We start from the raw sequence: 15,265 nt of genomic DNA, 5'->3' as shown, positions 1-15,265 counted from the left end.
TTGAGTTTAGCATAGGTGTCCCTTCAAAAGGTCATCTAGAGGGAAATCAATGTAAATAAAAGTCGGCAAGGACCTTAGAACTCATCACAAAGGAATTCACAATGGAGTGGTCGGCAAAGTCCTTTGAGGTGCAGGGCACCGACGGCAACTTCTTTAGAGGGCACGGCAAGTGACTGCCGTCGGTAAAGGACATATTTTGAGGGCATTGCGGCAGTGGGGTTGGGCACCCACGGCAATATGCCGTCGGTGCCGTGGGTTAATTCGAGGGCTGCGCCCATGGTGTCAAACGCTTCGCTTTAACATGTTTAATAATATAATCCAAAATGGGATCTTCGCTGCATAAACATTGTGGAACTTCAGTTGTTTGTTGGGACATGGATACAGCGTAATGGGAAGTTTGGGTTCTTCGTTATTCCAAGCGACAGTGTATTGGGTAGGCCTGGCATTTTCGGGTAAAGTTTTTTATTTTTTCGGTTTTTTAGTGTCCCTGGACCTAGACCTAAAATGCTAGGATCATTCATGGTTGAAAAAAAAAAAAAAAATTCAAGATATTTTGTATTTTTAATATGAAAATTGATATGAAAACTTTGTATTCATGTCATACTCTATTAATGATTTCAAAATGCATTCAAATTCAATTCAATTTTTTTTTTTATTTTCGGGTACCCGGGGAGGGTATTTCCTACCCGGGTAATGTAATCTCGGGCGGGTATACGCTAGCCCGCCCGAAAATGCCAGCCTTAGTATTGGGACAGTATGATGGGTCATCGGAATCAACGATACCATCATGATCTTGCGTGTAGCATATAGAGTAGACTACATTTACAGGTTCAAAGATTGTGTAGGAAAATGACTCATTCATATTGTTCAGCGCTGACATATTGTGCCCTTTTCGAACATAAACAAATGGCCATAATTAATACACACGCCCACACGGGTTCATACACATTTCTGTTACCATTGCATGTTTATGACTGTGTTTTGGTTCCATTTTACTGTGTATATTTTTATGTTATGTGCCCTGGTGAGTTTGATCTAAGGCTTAGCCCTCTAATGTGATATCAGCAAACATGATGTTGTGTGATATTTATTATGTTTTATCATTGTTTTATTATGTGACCCAGTGATTTGATTTTAGTGCAGTGTATTTTATTCATGTTCAAGTTAATATGATTTCCAAGGTGTAAGCAAAATAAGTCTTGTGTGATTTCCTTGTACATGTATTTAAGTAAGCCCCTTTTATCCTGTTTGCTTTCGGCGCATCCCATGCTGCATGTGTCAAATTATTCAAATTAAGCACCTTGTTGTGTTCTGCGCATGCAATTTCACACTCTGATTTCAGCCAGGTTTCTGCACCTGACCCCGCCTGCCAGACTGCTCGACACGGGCGCACCTTTGTTTCCAATGGACATTTTATTGCGAAATGTCATTGTACAAGCTTAGTATAGGAATACATTAAAAAAATTGCACATAGGAATGAAAAGTATTTAATTATGTTTGTAATCACTCAAAAAGCATTTTGTATGAATTTTACATCTGAACTTAGCACTTAGTAAAATTTAATAAATTTTATGAGCCTGAAAAACCCTCATTTTGGGCCATTTTAGACAAAATGCCCATAAAAAAAGAACAGCGCTTGGTTCAGATGTAAAATTCACACACAATGCTACCTGAGTGAGTACAAACATAATTAAATACATTTCATTCGGGGGCTATAGCAAATACAAAAAATGTCCTATACCTTAATGGTTATGGAACACATGAACAAGGACAAGTCAAGGTGTCGGATTGATTGTGCATGCACAGGAAATGCAGAGCTTGTGTGGTACTGGTAGGCATTGTACGCCGACGCAATTGTCATTGAGTGCCTATATTGAGCTCTCATGATCAAGAAACTATTATTTTAGCTAGTATAGTACATGTAGCTAATAGTAAATTACTAATAATACTAGTAAAATATTGTAATACAATACATGAATCCATGATAATTGATATTTCATCACTGACATCATGAAAATGCTTCAAAAACTTACCACTCACACTTTCAGCCTTTCAATCACCACGTCATCAATTAAAATTGCGGATCAAAATCTTTTTGGTGACAAACTGACAATGTCAACAACTCCAAAAAAAATAAGCTTACCGCAATCCGCAATCGCATCAATTAAAAGGAACCTTGCCCTGTGTGAAAATCAGTTGTTTTACTACAGAAAATATTTTTCTCTAAAATTCAAATAACTTGTAATCTTTTCATCCTAATATTTCTCTAAATGTGAATCATCATTCATGCTTTAAAAAAACATAACAAAAACAAATTTTATTGGAGGCGAAATTCAGAATAATGGTGACATTTAAACATGAGAAAATGATGTTATAGAAACCCTCCTTGTAAGAGGGCGCTTTTCACCAGAGCCTGACGAATTCAGCAACTTTGCGTCTTATCGTTTTTTGCTGAAAACTGAGGTTTCCAGTCATTATTGTCGCATATTTCTCCAGCGACTATCGTATGAGATAAAGGTAAGAAAGAACCAAGGTGCTAATTAAATATTCCATGCAATGACTAGCTTCACGCAGCGACAAATTCATTGGAAGAGCTTCAAAAGGAACACGCTTGCAATTGCACCACGTCTAGTCCGAATAATCAGACCCAGAACAAAATATTAATTTCTGACATGATCGTGTACTGGGTCTGAACTGTTTCCATATGAAATCTTGATGGCAAATTGGACAATAGAAGCACATGGTTCTACGTGACAGCTTTTTAATCCCTATTCAGGTTACGTGAATCACGCTATTGTGGACCATCCTTCTGATACCTGAGTGTTTGGACAAGCGGAACGGGTTTTTGTCTACCTCTCTGTTTGTAAACAAACCAGGAGGTCGAAATCGTCCTCCTCGCCGAATACGAAAGTCAGCGTAATAGTACGGCACTGCACCACGTCCACACACGACGATCATGACGATAAGCTCATGAGCTTAACTCACTGACACTGAATTTAAGCTTACCTAACCTAGGCTATCATCTTTTGCAAAATTCTTTTGCAGCCTTTATTTTGGCACATGGCGTAAACAAACATGAAATCCGATTCTGATTGGCTAGTTGTCGAAATTTACACGACCATCAGCAATTAATCAATTAATCGTGTGACGTGTCGCAGACCTGAAATTGCGCGAGGTGGGATAAAAACTGCAAAGGATCTTTGCAAAAGGCTGTATTTTACCACAATTATGATTATGGAATTTAGACATATGATCCTGCGCTGCGATAGGGCCTAAAGCTGAATTTATACTTGATCGCCGAGCGATTGCGATTAAACGCTTTTGAAAGCGATGGGCATTCGCCAAATTTTGTGATGCATCGCTCGTCGCTTTTGCATTTATACTTATCATGGCGATAGCGATTGCAGACGACAATTAAAATGTTCGAAATGTCACAAAAATACAATTACCGTATACATTTATAGAACATCCATTTATGTCAATAATTATTTTAAATTAATTCATCACCAAAAGTTAATAATCGAGAAAGATAAATTAATTAGCAAAATAATAGATCCAGTTGGTTGGACTGATTGGTTGATGCATTCATGTGTCAAGCGATATTGCTGGGAACTTGAGATTTCTTCAACTCGCAAAAGCGACATCGCTTTTTGCCTCAGCGATTTAACTCGATTGATCGGCTCGACGCTCTGGAATTGTAAGTAAACACTGAGCATGCGTGAGAATCGCTTTCCTGCAAAAGCGATCGAGTATAAATCCAGCTTAACTGATCGAGGTTAGCTCACGGCCACGCTTACTCGATCTCGAGAACTCTAGCTTCGAACGAATTTGCACACTAGGGTGCATCAGATGCCCCTCATGTCAATGGATTCATCTGTCCCTAGTCTTAAAATGTTCCTGTTGTCACAAAACTAACATGTGCCAAGTTTGAATTAATTCGAGAGGTCGTCCTGGGGGCCACCGAGAGCCTAAAGTTACAATGTGTGTTCCTATGTAGTAAAGCTCGTTGACCCTGTACAATTCCAATTAGAAGCCGATCGAACAATTTAAAGTAGCTGCCATATCAAAACCGTTAGGACTTAGAAGCTCAAATCTTTTATGCTTATAGTACTGATAATCATCTTCTAATCGGTGATAAAAATTAATTACCAACAAAATGAGCATGTGTGGAATTGGCACAAGCGCCCTCGATACAAAATTTCAGTGAAATAGGCATTTTGTGGTCATTTTTACCTCAAATTTTACAAATGTTGATGTCCTGGTTGTCATTACACTTTTACAAAGCAGATTTTCTGAACTTTAGATCAATATATAATACATATTAACAACTTTCAGTGTGAAATAAAGTATTATAGCACTTGGTTAAGACAGAAATTATAGATTTTCCCAAGAATATGGACTGTGGGGGCGCTTTTGACAATAAAACACACACGGTCATTTCTTTGGAGATGGATTTTCATCACAGATTCAAAGATGATTATCAGTACGCTTACCTCCCAAGATTTGAGCTTCTAAATCCAAACGGTTTTGATATGGCAGCTACTTTAAATTGTTTGATCGGCTTCTAATTGGAATTGTACAGGGGTCAACGAACTTTACTACATAGGAACACACATTGTAACTTTAGGCTCTTGGTGGCCCCTCAGGACGACCTCCGAATTAATTCAAACTTGGCACATGTTAGTTTTGTGACAATAGGAACATTTTAAGACTAGGGACAGATGAATCCATTGACATGAGGGGCATCTGATGCACCCTATTGCACACGATAGTTATGCAACTGGAGGTTATGTGGACGCGATGTTGAAAAAAGCTAATTCCTGTTTGTTCATGCTACGAACCCTTAAGCGTTTTGGTTTTACCAACCAAGAGCTCGGTGTCGTATATAGTGGTTATGTCAGGCCAATTCTTGAGTACGCTGATGTGGTGTGGCATTCTGGAATCTCTGCTAAACAGTCCAAAGATATAGAAAAAAAAAAAAAACGTGCCTGCAGAACAATTCTGGGTCGGCACTATTTATCTTATAGTAACGCTGGCTCAAATCTGCAAGTTTGACACCCTCTCTGATAGGAGGGAGGACCACTGTCTTAGGTTCGCGAAGGGCTTACCAAAACAAATCGAACAAGTTCTCTTATCCCTCCTACCAGGAAGGAGTGTCATGGTCGTGCTTTTACGTAATTGCAGCAAATTTTCTCAGTTTAGGACTAGGACAAATCGTTTTAAAAATAGTTCTCTTCCATATTTCGTTGATCTCCTAAATAAATAGTTTGTGTTTTTGCTTTGCCACCCAGAATTGTTCTGCATATACTATACTTTCAATGTCATTTTATCTATATTAAAAAAAAAGTGCAATATTTCATAATACGATTTTAGTGACTTTTATAATCAATTTTCTAAATGTTAATTCAAATTGTATATTTTTGTGTGTTTTATATCTTGTGCAATGCCTGCCTAAATATTTAATTCTAATTGTTCTTATGTGTATTTTTTATATTGTAATTTATTGTATGTAATTTGGCCTACGGGCCACGAATTGGCAATAAAATAAAATATCAATCAATCTATCAATCAATCAAAGCCTACAATTAAGTGTTTCTTCTTTTTTCTTTTTCTCTATAAAGGTATTAATTATTTCACGATGCCACTACCCCCAGCACTAGCAGCACGATTGAAGAAGAGAGGTATTCTTACAGCAGAACAAGAGAGTCAAGGTAATTGTATAAGCTGCAATCAGAAATCAATGATGCTTGCCATATTGTTTTAATAGGCTTCATGTTTAAATTATCTAATTTAAAATTCTGTTGATACCAAGATTTTTAAATGATAATTCTCTATATTGGGAATTGGAATAGAGAAATTGGTATTAATTCATCAAAGCTAGTGTTACGGTACGTGGTCGTTCATGCGTCACTGCATCTGCATTGAGGTGAGTTGCGTTCCCCCGCATTTCAGTCTCTTCCCAAAATACTGCATTGCAGTATCACAGTAAAGTTAAATATTCATCTTCAAGCAGAATCCATATATTTGTGAACTGACATTTTGGTAAATAAAGCATGACAACATCATGTTAATGAAATCACTGTGAATTGTTTTGTAGATCCACAAGAGGAGATCATAGCAGCTGATTACTCTGACCAAGATGCTGTGACAAGTAGTCATAAAATCACAGAAGATGATGATGATGACGAGGAGGATGACGAGGACGATGAGGAAGAGGAGGACGACCCAGAGCAGCTACTTATAGCTGGGGAGACACTCCCAATGGGCTGGTTTAAAGTCAAAGATTCTGAAAGGTATTGGCTGCAATGCTTTGTTGTTTTCTTTCTACTTCACTTCATATCAATGTGTTTTTTGTTTTGGAAAAAGAGCAAATAAAAGTAAATTCTTTAATTACAGTTGAGATCCATACACTCCTATAAGGAAAGACATGGCCTTAATCTCCCACACAGGGGGTGTAGATTTCAAATAGGGTGATCTATTCATGTAACTTCATTTGAGATTAGAGTTATGTCTTCCATAGGAGTGTATGGATATCAACTGGTATATATCGTAGGAAACTGGTCATCAAACTTATGTTTTGTTCATGTATGAGGCTATGGGCGAGATGTAAAAAGTTAAAACTCGTCATGGAAAAAATGGTTTTTCCTTTTTCTTTCACCAGTGGGTACTTCTATTACTGGGATTCAGAGACGGACAAGGTTTCATGGCTTCATCCAGATGGTGAGTTGTAGTGTCAGAGATGCCGATTGGTATAATTGTCAAAATATTGCAAAAGCATGGAAAACAAATCCTGAAAATGTACCTTTTCCTGCATATTTCCACAGGTTAATCCGAGCAAATTTTCTAAGATCAGGAAATGTCCTGAAAAGTGGTGTTTATTTGTCTGTTGCTGTTTGTCAGGGAATATCAAACTGCAATTTTGCTGTATTCTAATTTTTGCTTCACTTAATTTGTATAAAGTTACCCAGAAGGGACAAGTACATATTGGGCTGTATGTAAAGTTCAGTCAACTTATATAAGGCGAAAAAAATAAACCTCGTAACACCGTGTATTGATATAATTATTAATGATGCACTTGGGCGCAGCGCTTGCGCTAGTTGTGCGTTGAGTAATGTGTGACTGATGGATTCTACAAATCTCTGATCAAGTCCAAGGTCAGATACAAATCTCAGTTTCACTCCCTCTGATAAAAGATGGAATGCCATCTGCAAAATGAGGTAGAATACAATTTTTTTAATCAAAAGATTGAAACTTATACCGCTACAGATGAACTATTGTTAAGATCAAATCTAGTCATGCTCATTGTTTGATGGGCTGTTCCAGTTGAAATCATGCACTGGAGTGGGAATTTCAAATGAGTTTTTTTAATGGTTGATTCCATTTGAAATGTACACCCCCTGTGTTGGAGATTAAGGTCATGGCTGCTACAGAGGTGTATGGATTTTAACTGGAATAACTCAATAGACACTATTTTATACAGAATATCTCTGTGTGTCTCAAATGTTCATGATTTCTTTTCCTGATTGTTTTGTGATTGCAGATCCAAATGCAGACATCACATTGGCAGCCAGTATGTTAAAAGCACAACACAAGGAAAGCTTAAAATCAGCGCCACCTCCAAGCAAGCCTCCTCCTCCATTAATACCACCAGGAACAACAGACATCCCTCTTCCTGTAAAACCAATGTCTGCACCACCTGTAAAACCAATTCCTGTGGCACCGGTAAAACCAATATCCATTGTAGCACCTGTAAAACCAGCGTCTGTAGTACCGGTAAAACCACCCGGATCTATAGTACCGGTAAAACCAGTATCTATTCCTATTCCACCACCGGTAAAACCAGTGTCGATGGCACCTGTAAAACCAATGACTATAACGCCTGACATCCCATTACCGCCAGTTCCACCTCCACAAACAAAACCAGCTATAAAAGTCATAACAGCACCGCCAGCAGTAAATAGAATGTCAAGTGTAAGTAGATGATGTAACAGGCTGTTACATTTGAAATCCATAAACCCCCTTATGGAAGACATGACCTTAATCTCCCACACAGGGGGTGCAGATTTCAAATGAAGTCACTCATTCAGGTAACCCATTTGAAATTCACACTCCCTGTATGGAAGATAAAGCTCATGTCTTCGGGGGGGGGGGGGGGGTTTCAATGGGAATATCCCAATGTGAATGATATCAAAGTAGACTAATAATTCAAAGGTGAGCAGATGAATGAACTGCAATTTTTAGAATTGAAAATCATGATCAGTTCATTGAAACTTACTACCGTATTTCGTCAAATAAACGCCCCCGGGGGAGTTACAGGGGGGGGGGCGTTTATTAGAGGTCATTTTTAGCACGACAATTCCCGTTAAAATCATTAGGTAAGCTTAAAAGTCACGCTAAAATGACGAACTATGAACTTTTGACACTGACTTTTGGTTCACTTCCGGTGTTCCGATGCAGATTTTTGCCTATTATTGACCATGTGGGGAACTTGGTAAGCTTACTACACAAGATAGCATGGAAATATCGGAATTTTTGAAACATCTTGGTTGAAAAAAAGTGGTGGGGGCGTTTATTTGAGGGGGGGGCGACTATTTGACTAAATACGGTATATCATAAGCTATGCTTCCAATTGATTGAGTTTAATGTATATAATTGTAATTTAATTTCAACACCTAAAATGCAAGATCAAGTTATCAATATTTTGATAGAATATGTAAGTTGTGATGAAAAATTTCTTGCCCTGCTGCTAAGTTTGACTAGAAACTGTTTCCTTCATATGACTTGTAGTGTAGAATGTTTTTCTTATTATCAGTGATCGAATTTAGGAAAAATAAATGGTTGTCCCACAGACAACCAGATTACAATTTCTGGTTGTCCGTCTTAAGTTTTTGGTTGTCCGTAGGCCTACAAATGTGACTTTTGGCTAGATTTATGGTTGTCCGGCGGACAACCGAATCAGTATTTTTGGTTGTCCGGTGACTTTTTTAGTTGTCCCGGGCAACCGGACAACCAAAATTTCGAACGCTGCTTATTATGGTATTTTGTATATTTTCTGTATTATGCTATGTTCACCATGTTCCCTTTGTGTTCATTTTTCCTGTTGTTGCGCAGTGAGCGGCTCTGTCGGATACTTGCGCATTATAAGTTTTCATTATTATTATTATTATTAGTTTTCATTATTATATAAATATAAATAAACAAATGGTCGTTGTCGTTTATTCTGTTGTGCGTTTATTAGGTTTCATTGAACTTGTGAAACATTTAGTGTGAAAGCTCGTAAGGTTTGCTTTTCATCTATTTTGGTGGCAAAATGACTGCAATAGTCACCCTTCTTGAGTTTACCATTATTGTTTATGTGCTTTTATGAATGAACCCTGATCATCAACTTTTGTTTGTTATAGATTGGTCCAATGATGCCATCGGATATCAAAGCTGATAGACCGGCACCATATGAGAAACCAACAAGAGGTTTGTATTTTTATCATAAAGCCTCGTTCTCTTTCAGTTTTCAATGGCTTGGCTGTAAAGAAATACCATTATTCAGAAAGCTGTGCACAAAAAGTATTTCTTCCTGTCTTAAATGGATTAGAAAAATGTCATTCAGAAGCTGCAAGCAACCAAAAGGATTGGTCAAAATATAATTGGTAATATCATCATACCAATTGGAGCACAAGGAATTACATAAGATCTTATGGTTAGTAGGTTCCAAGTAAAGTTTCTTTAACTGATGAAGAGTTATGATTAGTAGGTTCCAAGTAGAAATTCTTTCACTGAAATTGCACTCGCGTTCATTAACCTATAATTCATACACTCTTAGCGCGAACCAATCGGAGCAATCGTTAGAAAAATCCAAACCATGCATTGATTGTGTATATTGTGCACTCCGCGTACTACGCACAGCGCGTTCGCGTCATGTACGCTTGATTCATTTTTGGCTGGGTTGATGCAGTGAAAGAAACTCTACTTGGAACCTACTAATCATAACTTTTCGTGCTGACGTAGCCACCTCTACTTTACATACGATCTAACATACATAAGCAGTATTTGAAATACATTTTTATTTTGAATATGGTTTTACCCATGTCAATGATAAAATGATGTTCAGTAGCAACATTGGTTAGTGTGATATTCATTCACATTATATTGAGTTAAATTTAAGTTCTTGTTGCTGGGTTCTCTAACAAAAAGTTAAAACCCTTTATAGTTGGCCTAAGATGGACGGTGGTCAGGGCTAATTTGAAACAGCTATTTTGATGTGATGTAACTTGTTGTTATTATGCCTGATTGTTTTTTAAACTCACAGACACAAGAAAACAGAGAAGGAAAGCAAAGGATACAGAGGAATTAGATCCAATGGATCCAGCAAGTTATTCAGATACACCAAGGTAAGGCCACCTGCCCCTCTCCCCTTCAGATATGCCACTTTTCAGGTTTTAGCCTGAATTCAGGTTGTTTGAGAGTTAAGGGATGGGGTATGAACGTTTGGACAGTATTTATTTTGGGACATCAGAGCACATCAGACATATCGATTGCATTCTGAATACGAAGAATGTCATTCTGATATCAAATAATTTTGATTTTTTGAAATTAGCAATTTAATACACATTTTATGGCAAATCATTAAAATTGATATTTTGATATTTAACAATACTTGAAGTAAACTTTATAAATCTGATGATTTATACTTAAAGTGTATGTAGGTGGGATGAAAAGCCGACGATCAATTGAAAATTTTGACCTTTTCGTATTGAAGATATGGATTTTTTCCCAAAACACCAACAAAAAATAGGTCTTTTGGGGAAAAAATCTATATCTTCAATATGAAAGGTCAAAATTTTCAATTGACCGTCGGCTTTTCCTCCCTGCTACATACACTTTAAGATTATATCATTAGATTTATATAATTTACTTCGAGGACTGTTATATATCAAAAATTTGAAAAATATCAAATTTTTTATAATTTGTCATAAAATTTGTATTATATTGTGATTTTCAAAAAATGAAAATTATTTGATATCAGAAAGACATGCGTCGTATTCAGAATGCAATTCGATAGGTCTGAGGTGCTCTCATGTTCTACAAAAAATACTGTCGAAACGCAATAAACGCTCATTTTAGATCCCTTAATTCCCATGTTTTTATTTATTTTCAGCCTGTTGTGGGGCTTTTTCGGCCTGCATTTACATGCTTTTTTAGGTTTTTCTCACCAGTTTCAGGTATTTTGAGTGCAACTGAGTGGCATCTCTACCCCTTTCTGTCTCTCTTTCTCTAAATCTCCTCCATCTCCCATTCCTCTTCTCTCTATTCCCCTCTCTCATCCTCCCACCCTTCTTTTTCTGTTCCCTCCCATCACTTTCTTCCACTTTTACAAAGTGATACCAAAAACTATGAAAGCTAGATTTATAAAACTAACAAATTTCTTATTTCATCTTTTTCCCCAGGGGTACATGGTCAACGGGTCTGCCAAAGAGAGATTTAGCCAAAACTGGCGTGACACAACAGCAAATGGACCATTATACCAGATGAGACCGTATCCAACACCAGGAGCAGTACTTAGAGCAAATGCGGCACAAAAAACAGACACTTAGCCCTCATCTGCAATAATTATAAACTATGAAATGAACTTCTTATATTAATACACACAGGTCTAAAGATCTACAAGTGTTATTTTTTGTGTATTTACGCGAACCATGCATTTTGCTTGGTCCTATTTATGTACACTTGCGAACATTGGCAATATTGTGAAGGTATTACAGACTCTCAGCCCTGAGATGATATTTTTTAGACTGGCTCTTTTTACAGTGTGTTGTTTTGCTATCTACATACAAGTGACAAAATTAAGCACCTGTATATGAAGAGCTTGGTTCCAAACCATGTTACGTCCACGAACACATGTTTCTGATCTACCTGTGCGATATTGCAATGGGCTGTGATGCTATAGGTATTATAATTTCAGTTGGATGCACCATTACAAAGCAAACAGTGGATGGATGCACAGTAATAATACTGTGTGAGGTCTTTGTCTCCCAAATGAGAACAATAGTCTGCATATTGTTAAGCAACATTGTTGTGGTAAACAATGGTTTGTTGATGGTATAACTCATTGTTGCTAATGTCAAACTTGTCAAAATAATTGTGATTGTATCACACAAGTATATGAGAAACATGTGGTTGTGGACGTAACATGGTTTGGAAACAAGCTCTTCATATATTCTTTGCAGACCCATGTTTTCTGTTAATACTGAGAGTATACAAGTAATTATGTGGCACGATCTGTTCCAATCAGGACACAGGCAGGCATTGGGCTGTTCCAGATGAAATCCATACAACCTCTGGAAGACACGGCACAGGGAGTGTGAATTTCAAATGGGGTTTCCTCAATAGGTGAATGAATGCATTTGAAATCTGTACACCTGTGAGGGAGATTGAGGTTATGTCTTCCCTGGGGGTGTATGGTTTTAAACTGGAACAGCCCATTGTGACATTGAGTGTGCAGTCAATATAGACCACTTGACATGTGACGTCATTGCCCGGCAATATGCGCGCGAATTATGGCACTTTCCATTGTTCTTTGTCCTCCAGTGTGCGTACGCATCGTAGTTTGCTCAGGGCATGTTCATTTTGAACAGTGAAGCGGTTCGTTCGAGCATATCGATAGACCAATCCCTCGCCTTTGTTGATAAACAATGATGTCAAGTGGTCTATAGGGAGGAAGAAAACAATAGAATGCAGAAGAATTGGCATCTTAAAAAGCTGATGACTTTGCAATGATTTGTGGTAGGAATCAATGTTCCTACTATAGTCATGAGGTGTGTGATTGGTCACACGCTTCCAAGAATTGGCGCAAAAAATCTGTAGGCCAAAATTTTCACTCACAGGAAAAATTGGCTTAAAGAGGCATTTTGTGATCCACAGCCTCATCCCCCTATCTCACAAAAGTTGAGATTTTTATACCACTGGAAACCTCTGGCTACATAATGTTTATGTACCAAATTTTTGGCAGATTAATTCATTTAGCAAAAATATCATCAAGTTTGAATTTCGTTCTGGTATACCAGAACCCTGGACCAGAACGAAATTACAACACAGTGGCCTATGGAGCAGTGTAATACACATAATCATGCATAAGTCGCAAACGCAAAATCGGAATCACCTGACATTTTTAGAATAAGCATTTTTGGTGGATATCTACTGAAGAATGTCAAAAAAAGAGGATGCTAGGATCACGAAATATTCCTTTTATAATAAAATCCTTACAGGGAGCATTGATTGGAGGATTTGAAGAATTTCAACAAAAATATGCTTAATGACTTGGGCAAGTTGACAATAATTATTCAATTTCAAAATTGCCCCTTTGGCCTGTAGATCAGATTGTGATAAAAAAATGGATATATTGAGCCCATATTTATTGGTCTGGCTATGAGTTTTTAAATATTGGACGAGACATATATTTTAAAACTCATAGCGAGACCAATTATAGTGGGCGTAAAGCATCCAATTTATCATTATTGTGTTTTGGATCCAATACTTTCTCACACTTGGATTGATCAAAACATAATAATGGTACATGATAGATTATAAGGTAGAACCTAAGTGACTTCAATAACTGCTAAGACATTGCTCCAAATTGTGTTGATGCAGCTGCAGGTGTTCTGTATACTTCTACAACTCGATACAATGAGACCATGGGCTAGTCTTAATACTTGCCTAAATGCGTTGATAATAAGGGAGTCTGGCCAATTTGTGGCTATTTTTCGATGAAATTTTCAAGGTTTCAGTTATTTATTGGGCATGTCCTTCATGGTCCATCATTACTGTGGTGGTGGGCTGTGTATCAAACTGTTGTCATTTGCTTAAGTATCTAATCATTATGGGATGCAAGTGCAGCAGTTCAACCCATGGAAAATATAAATTGGCTATTTCAGTTGAAATCCATAAACCTCGTTTGGAAGATATGACCTTAATCTCTCTCATATTGGGGTGTAGATTTCAAATGGAGTCACCCATTCAGGTTTAAAGTTCACACTCCCCGTGTGGAAGATTTAAAGGCCACATCTTCCATAGGGGTGTATGGATTTCAACTGGAATAGCCTAATGCCCTTATCTGTGACTGTACATTGTACATATTGCACAACAGAGGACAATATGTGATTTGATCTGATTCAATCAGACCAGTCAGCAGTAATGAAATTGAGATGAAGGAGGAAAAACAGTACAGAACATAAGAAAATTGTTCATAACTCTGCAAACAAGGCTGTAACCAAGGGGTGAGGGGGTGGATGCCAAAGGCCAAAAAAAACCCTTTTTTGACCCAAAAAGTCCTATTTGTGAGCGAAAAAAAAAAAAGGTTTATGTCTTTTTGGTCAATCTTCCTCCAGTCCACTTTTTAAGAATCAGACCCTCCCCCCGCATATAAATCCTGGTTACAGGGATTTAGGAATTTTAATATCAGTAATCACCATGTTACATATCAGTTGGGTACAGGTTAGGATATTCTAGTTGAAATTCATACACCCTCTATGGAAAACATGGCATAACTCTTTCACACAGGGAGTGTGAATTTCAAATGGGTTACCTGTGGGTGATGGTATTTGAAATCTACACTCCCTGTGTGGGAGATTAAGGGTATGTCCTCCATAGGTGTATGGATTTCAACTGGAATAGCACATTTCTAGCATGGATAGATTTCTATCATGGATGTCATCATGTTAAATTATCAATTTATCTTTGTATGTACATATTTTAACTTTATTAAAATGTTTAGCACATGTGCTAGCTGCCCAACTTGTTTAAACTGTCTTAATTTTATTTAAAAAAAAGCACAAATTTGAATGCTATTCACCATAGAAGTGATGTAATAAGAGGATACCATAGCAATAGATGAATACAACTTTTGAATATATCGCCCTGCACTACAAGCAGGTTACACTCACCACCTGTGTATGTCTGCAATCATAGATTGAATAAAAGATACTAATCGGCATGATATGAATATTCTACAGAATTACGATCCAGGTCTTTATCCTTGGTCTTTGACATCTATGGTTCAATGCAGAGGTACTATGTGAATGTTGTAGTGCAGGGCGATATATTCAAAAATTGTATTCATCTATTGCTATGGTAGTTAATCCTCTATATGTCACTTCTATGGCACATATATAAAGCTTGTGTAGCATGATCAAACAAAATGAGAAATGACAATACCATTTGCGTAATGTGATCTTACTCCTCAAAGTGATGGCAATTGATATACAGGCATGAGAAT

The 15,265-nt window shown here is 37.4% G+C and overlaps 2 protein-coding genes across 8 annotated transcripts in view; one reads left to right on the top strand and one right to left on the bottom strand.

Annotated features, from left to right (window-relative positions):
* Window positions 1-2,276, bottom strand: part of LOC140147912 (solute carrier family 35 member E3-like) — a 76,611-nt gene extending 74,335 nt beyond the window's left edge. For 4 of the 6 annotated variants that reach the window (XM_072169708.1, XM_072169704.1, XM_072169707.1 and 1 more), the window contains exon 1: window positions 2,034-2,276. The gene's annotated coding sequence lies outside the window, so the exon portion shown is untranslated. The remainder of the gene's footprint in view (window positions 1-2,033) is intronic. The other 2 variants (XM_072169705.1, XM_072169706.1) reach the window with 2 other exon arrangements.
* Window positions 759-13,733, top strand: LOC140147911 (uncharacterized). 2 transcript variants are annotated; one of them, XM_072169703.1, is made up of 8 exons: window positions 759-841; window positions 5,622-5,711; window positions 6,098-6,293; window positions 6,662-6,720; window positions 7,541-7,971; window positions 9,402-9,468; window positions 10,304-10,385; window positions 11,442-13,733. In XM_072169703.1, the coding sequence occupies exons 2-8, from the start codon at window positions 5,639-5,641 to the stop codon at window positions 11,524-11,526; spliced, it is 993 nt and encodes a 330-aa protein (XP_072025804.1). In that variant the 5' UTR covers window positions 759-841; window positions 5,622-5,638; the 3' UTR covers window positions 11,527-13,733. The 2 variants fall into 2 exon arrangements, with proteins under 2 accessions (XP_072025804.1, XP_072025803.1); XM_072169702.1 differs by lacking the exon at window positions 759-841 and adding an exon at window positions 2,391-2,517.
* The last annotated feature ends 1,532 nt before the right edge of the window (window positions 13,734-15,265 follow it).

Source organism: Amphiura filiformis, chromosome 3 (assembly GCF_039555335.1).
Source record: "Amphiura filiformis chromosome 3, Afil_fr2py, whole genome shotgun sequence".
NCBI classification, from domain to species: domain Eukaryota; kingdom Metazoa; phylum Echinodermata; class Ophiuroidea; order Amphilepidida; family Amphiuridae; genus Amphiura; species Amphiura filiformis.
Note: the sequence above shows the minus strand (reverse complement) of the source record. Positions and strands in the feature narration are given on the sequence as shown.

Bases quoted from the DNA above. Each gene is read 5' to 3' on its own strand.
- LOC140147911 (XM_072169703.1), top strand. From the start codon at position 5,639: ATGCCACTACCCCCAGCACTAGCAGCACGATTGAAGAAGAGAGGTATT. The intron at 6,294-6,661 runs GTATTGGCTGCA...TTCTTTCACCAG, and splicing joins AAAGTCAAAGATTCTGAAAG to TGGGTACTTCTATTACTGGG. The intron at 9,469-10,303 runs GTTTGTATTTTT...TTAAACTCACAG, and splicing joins ATATGAGAAACCAACAAGAG to ACACAAGAAAACAGAGAAGG.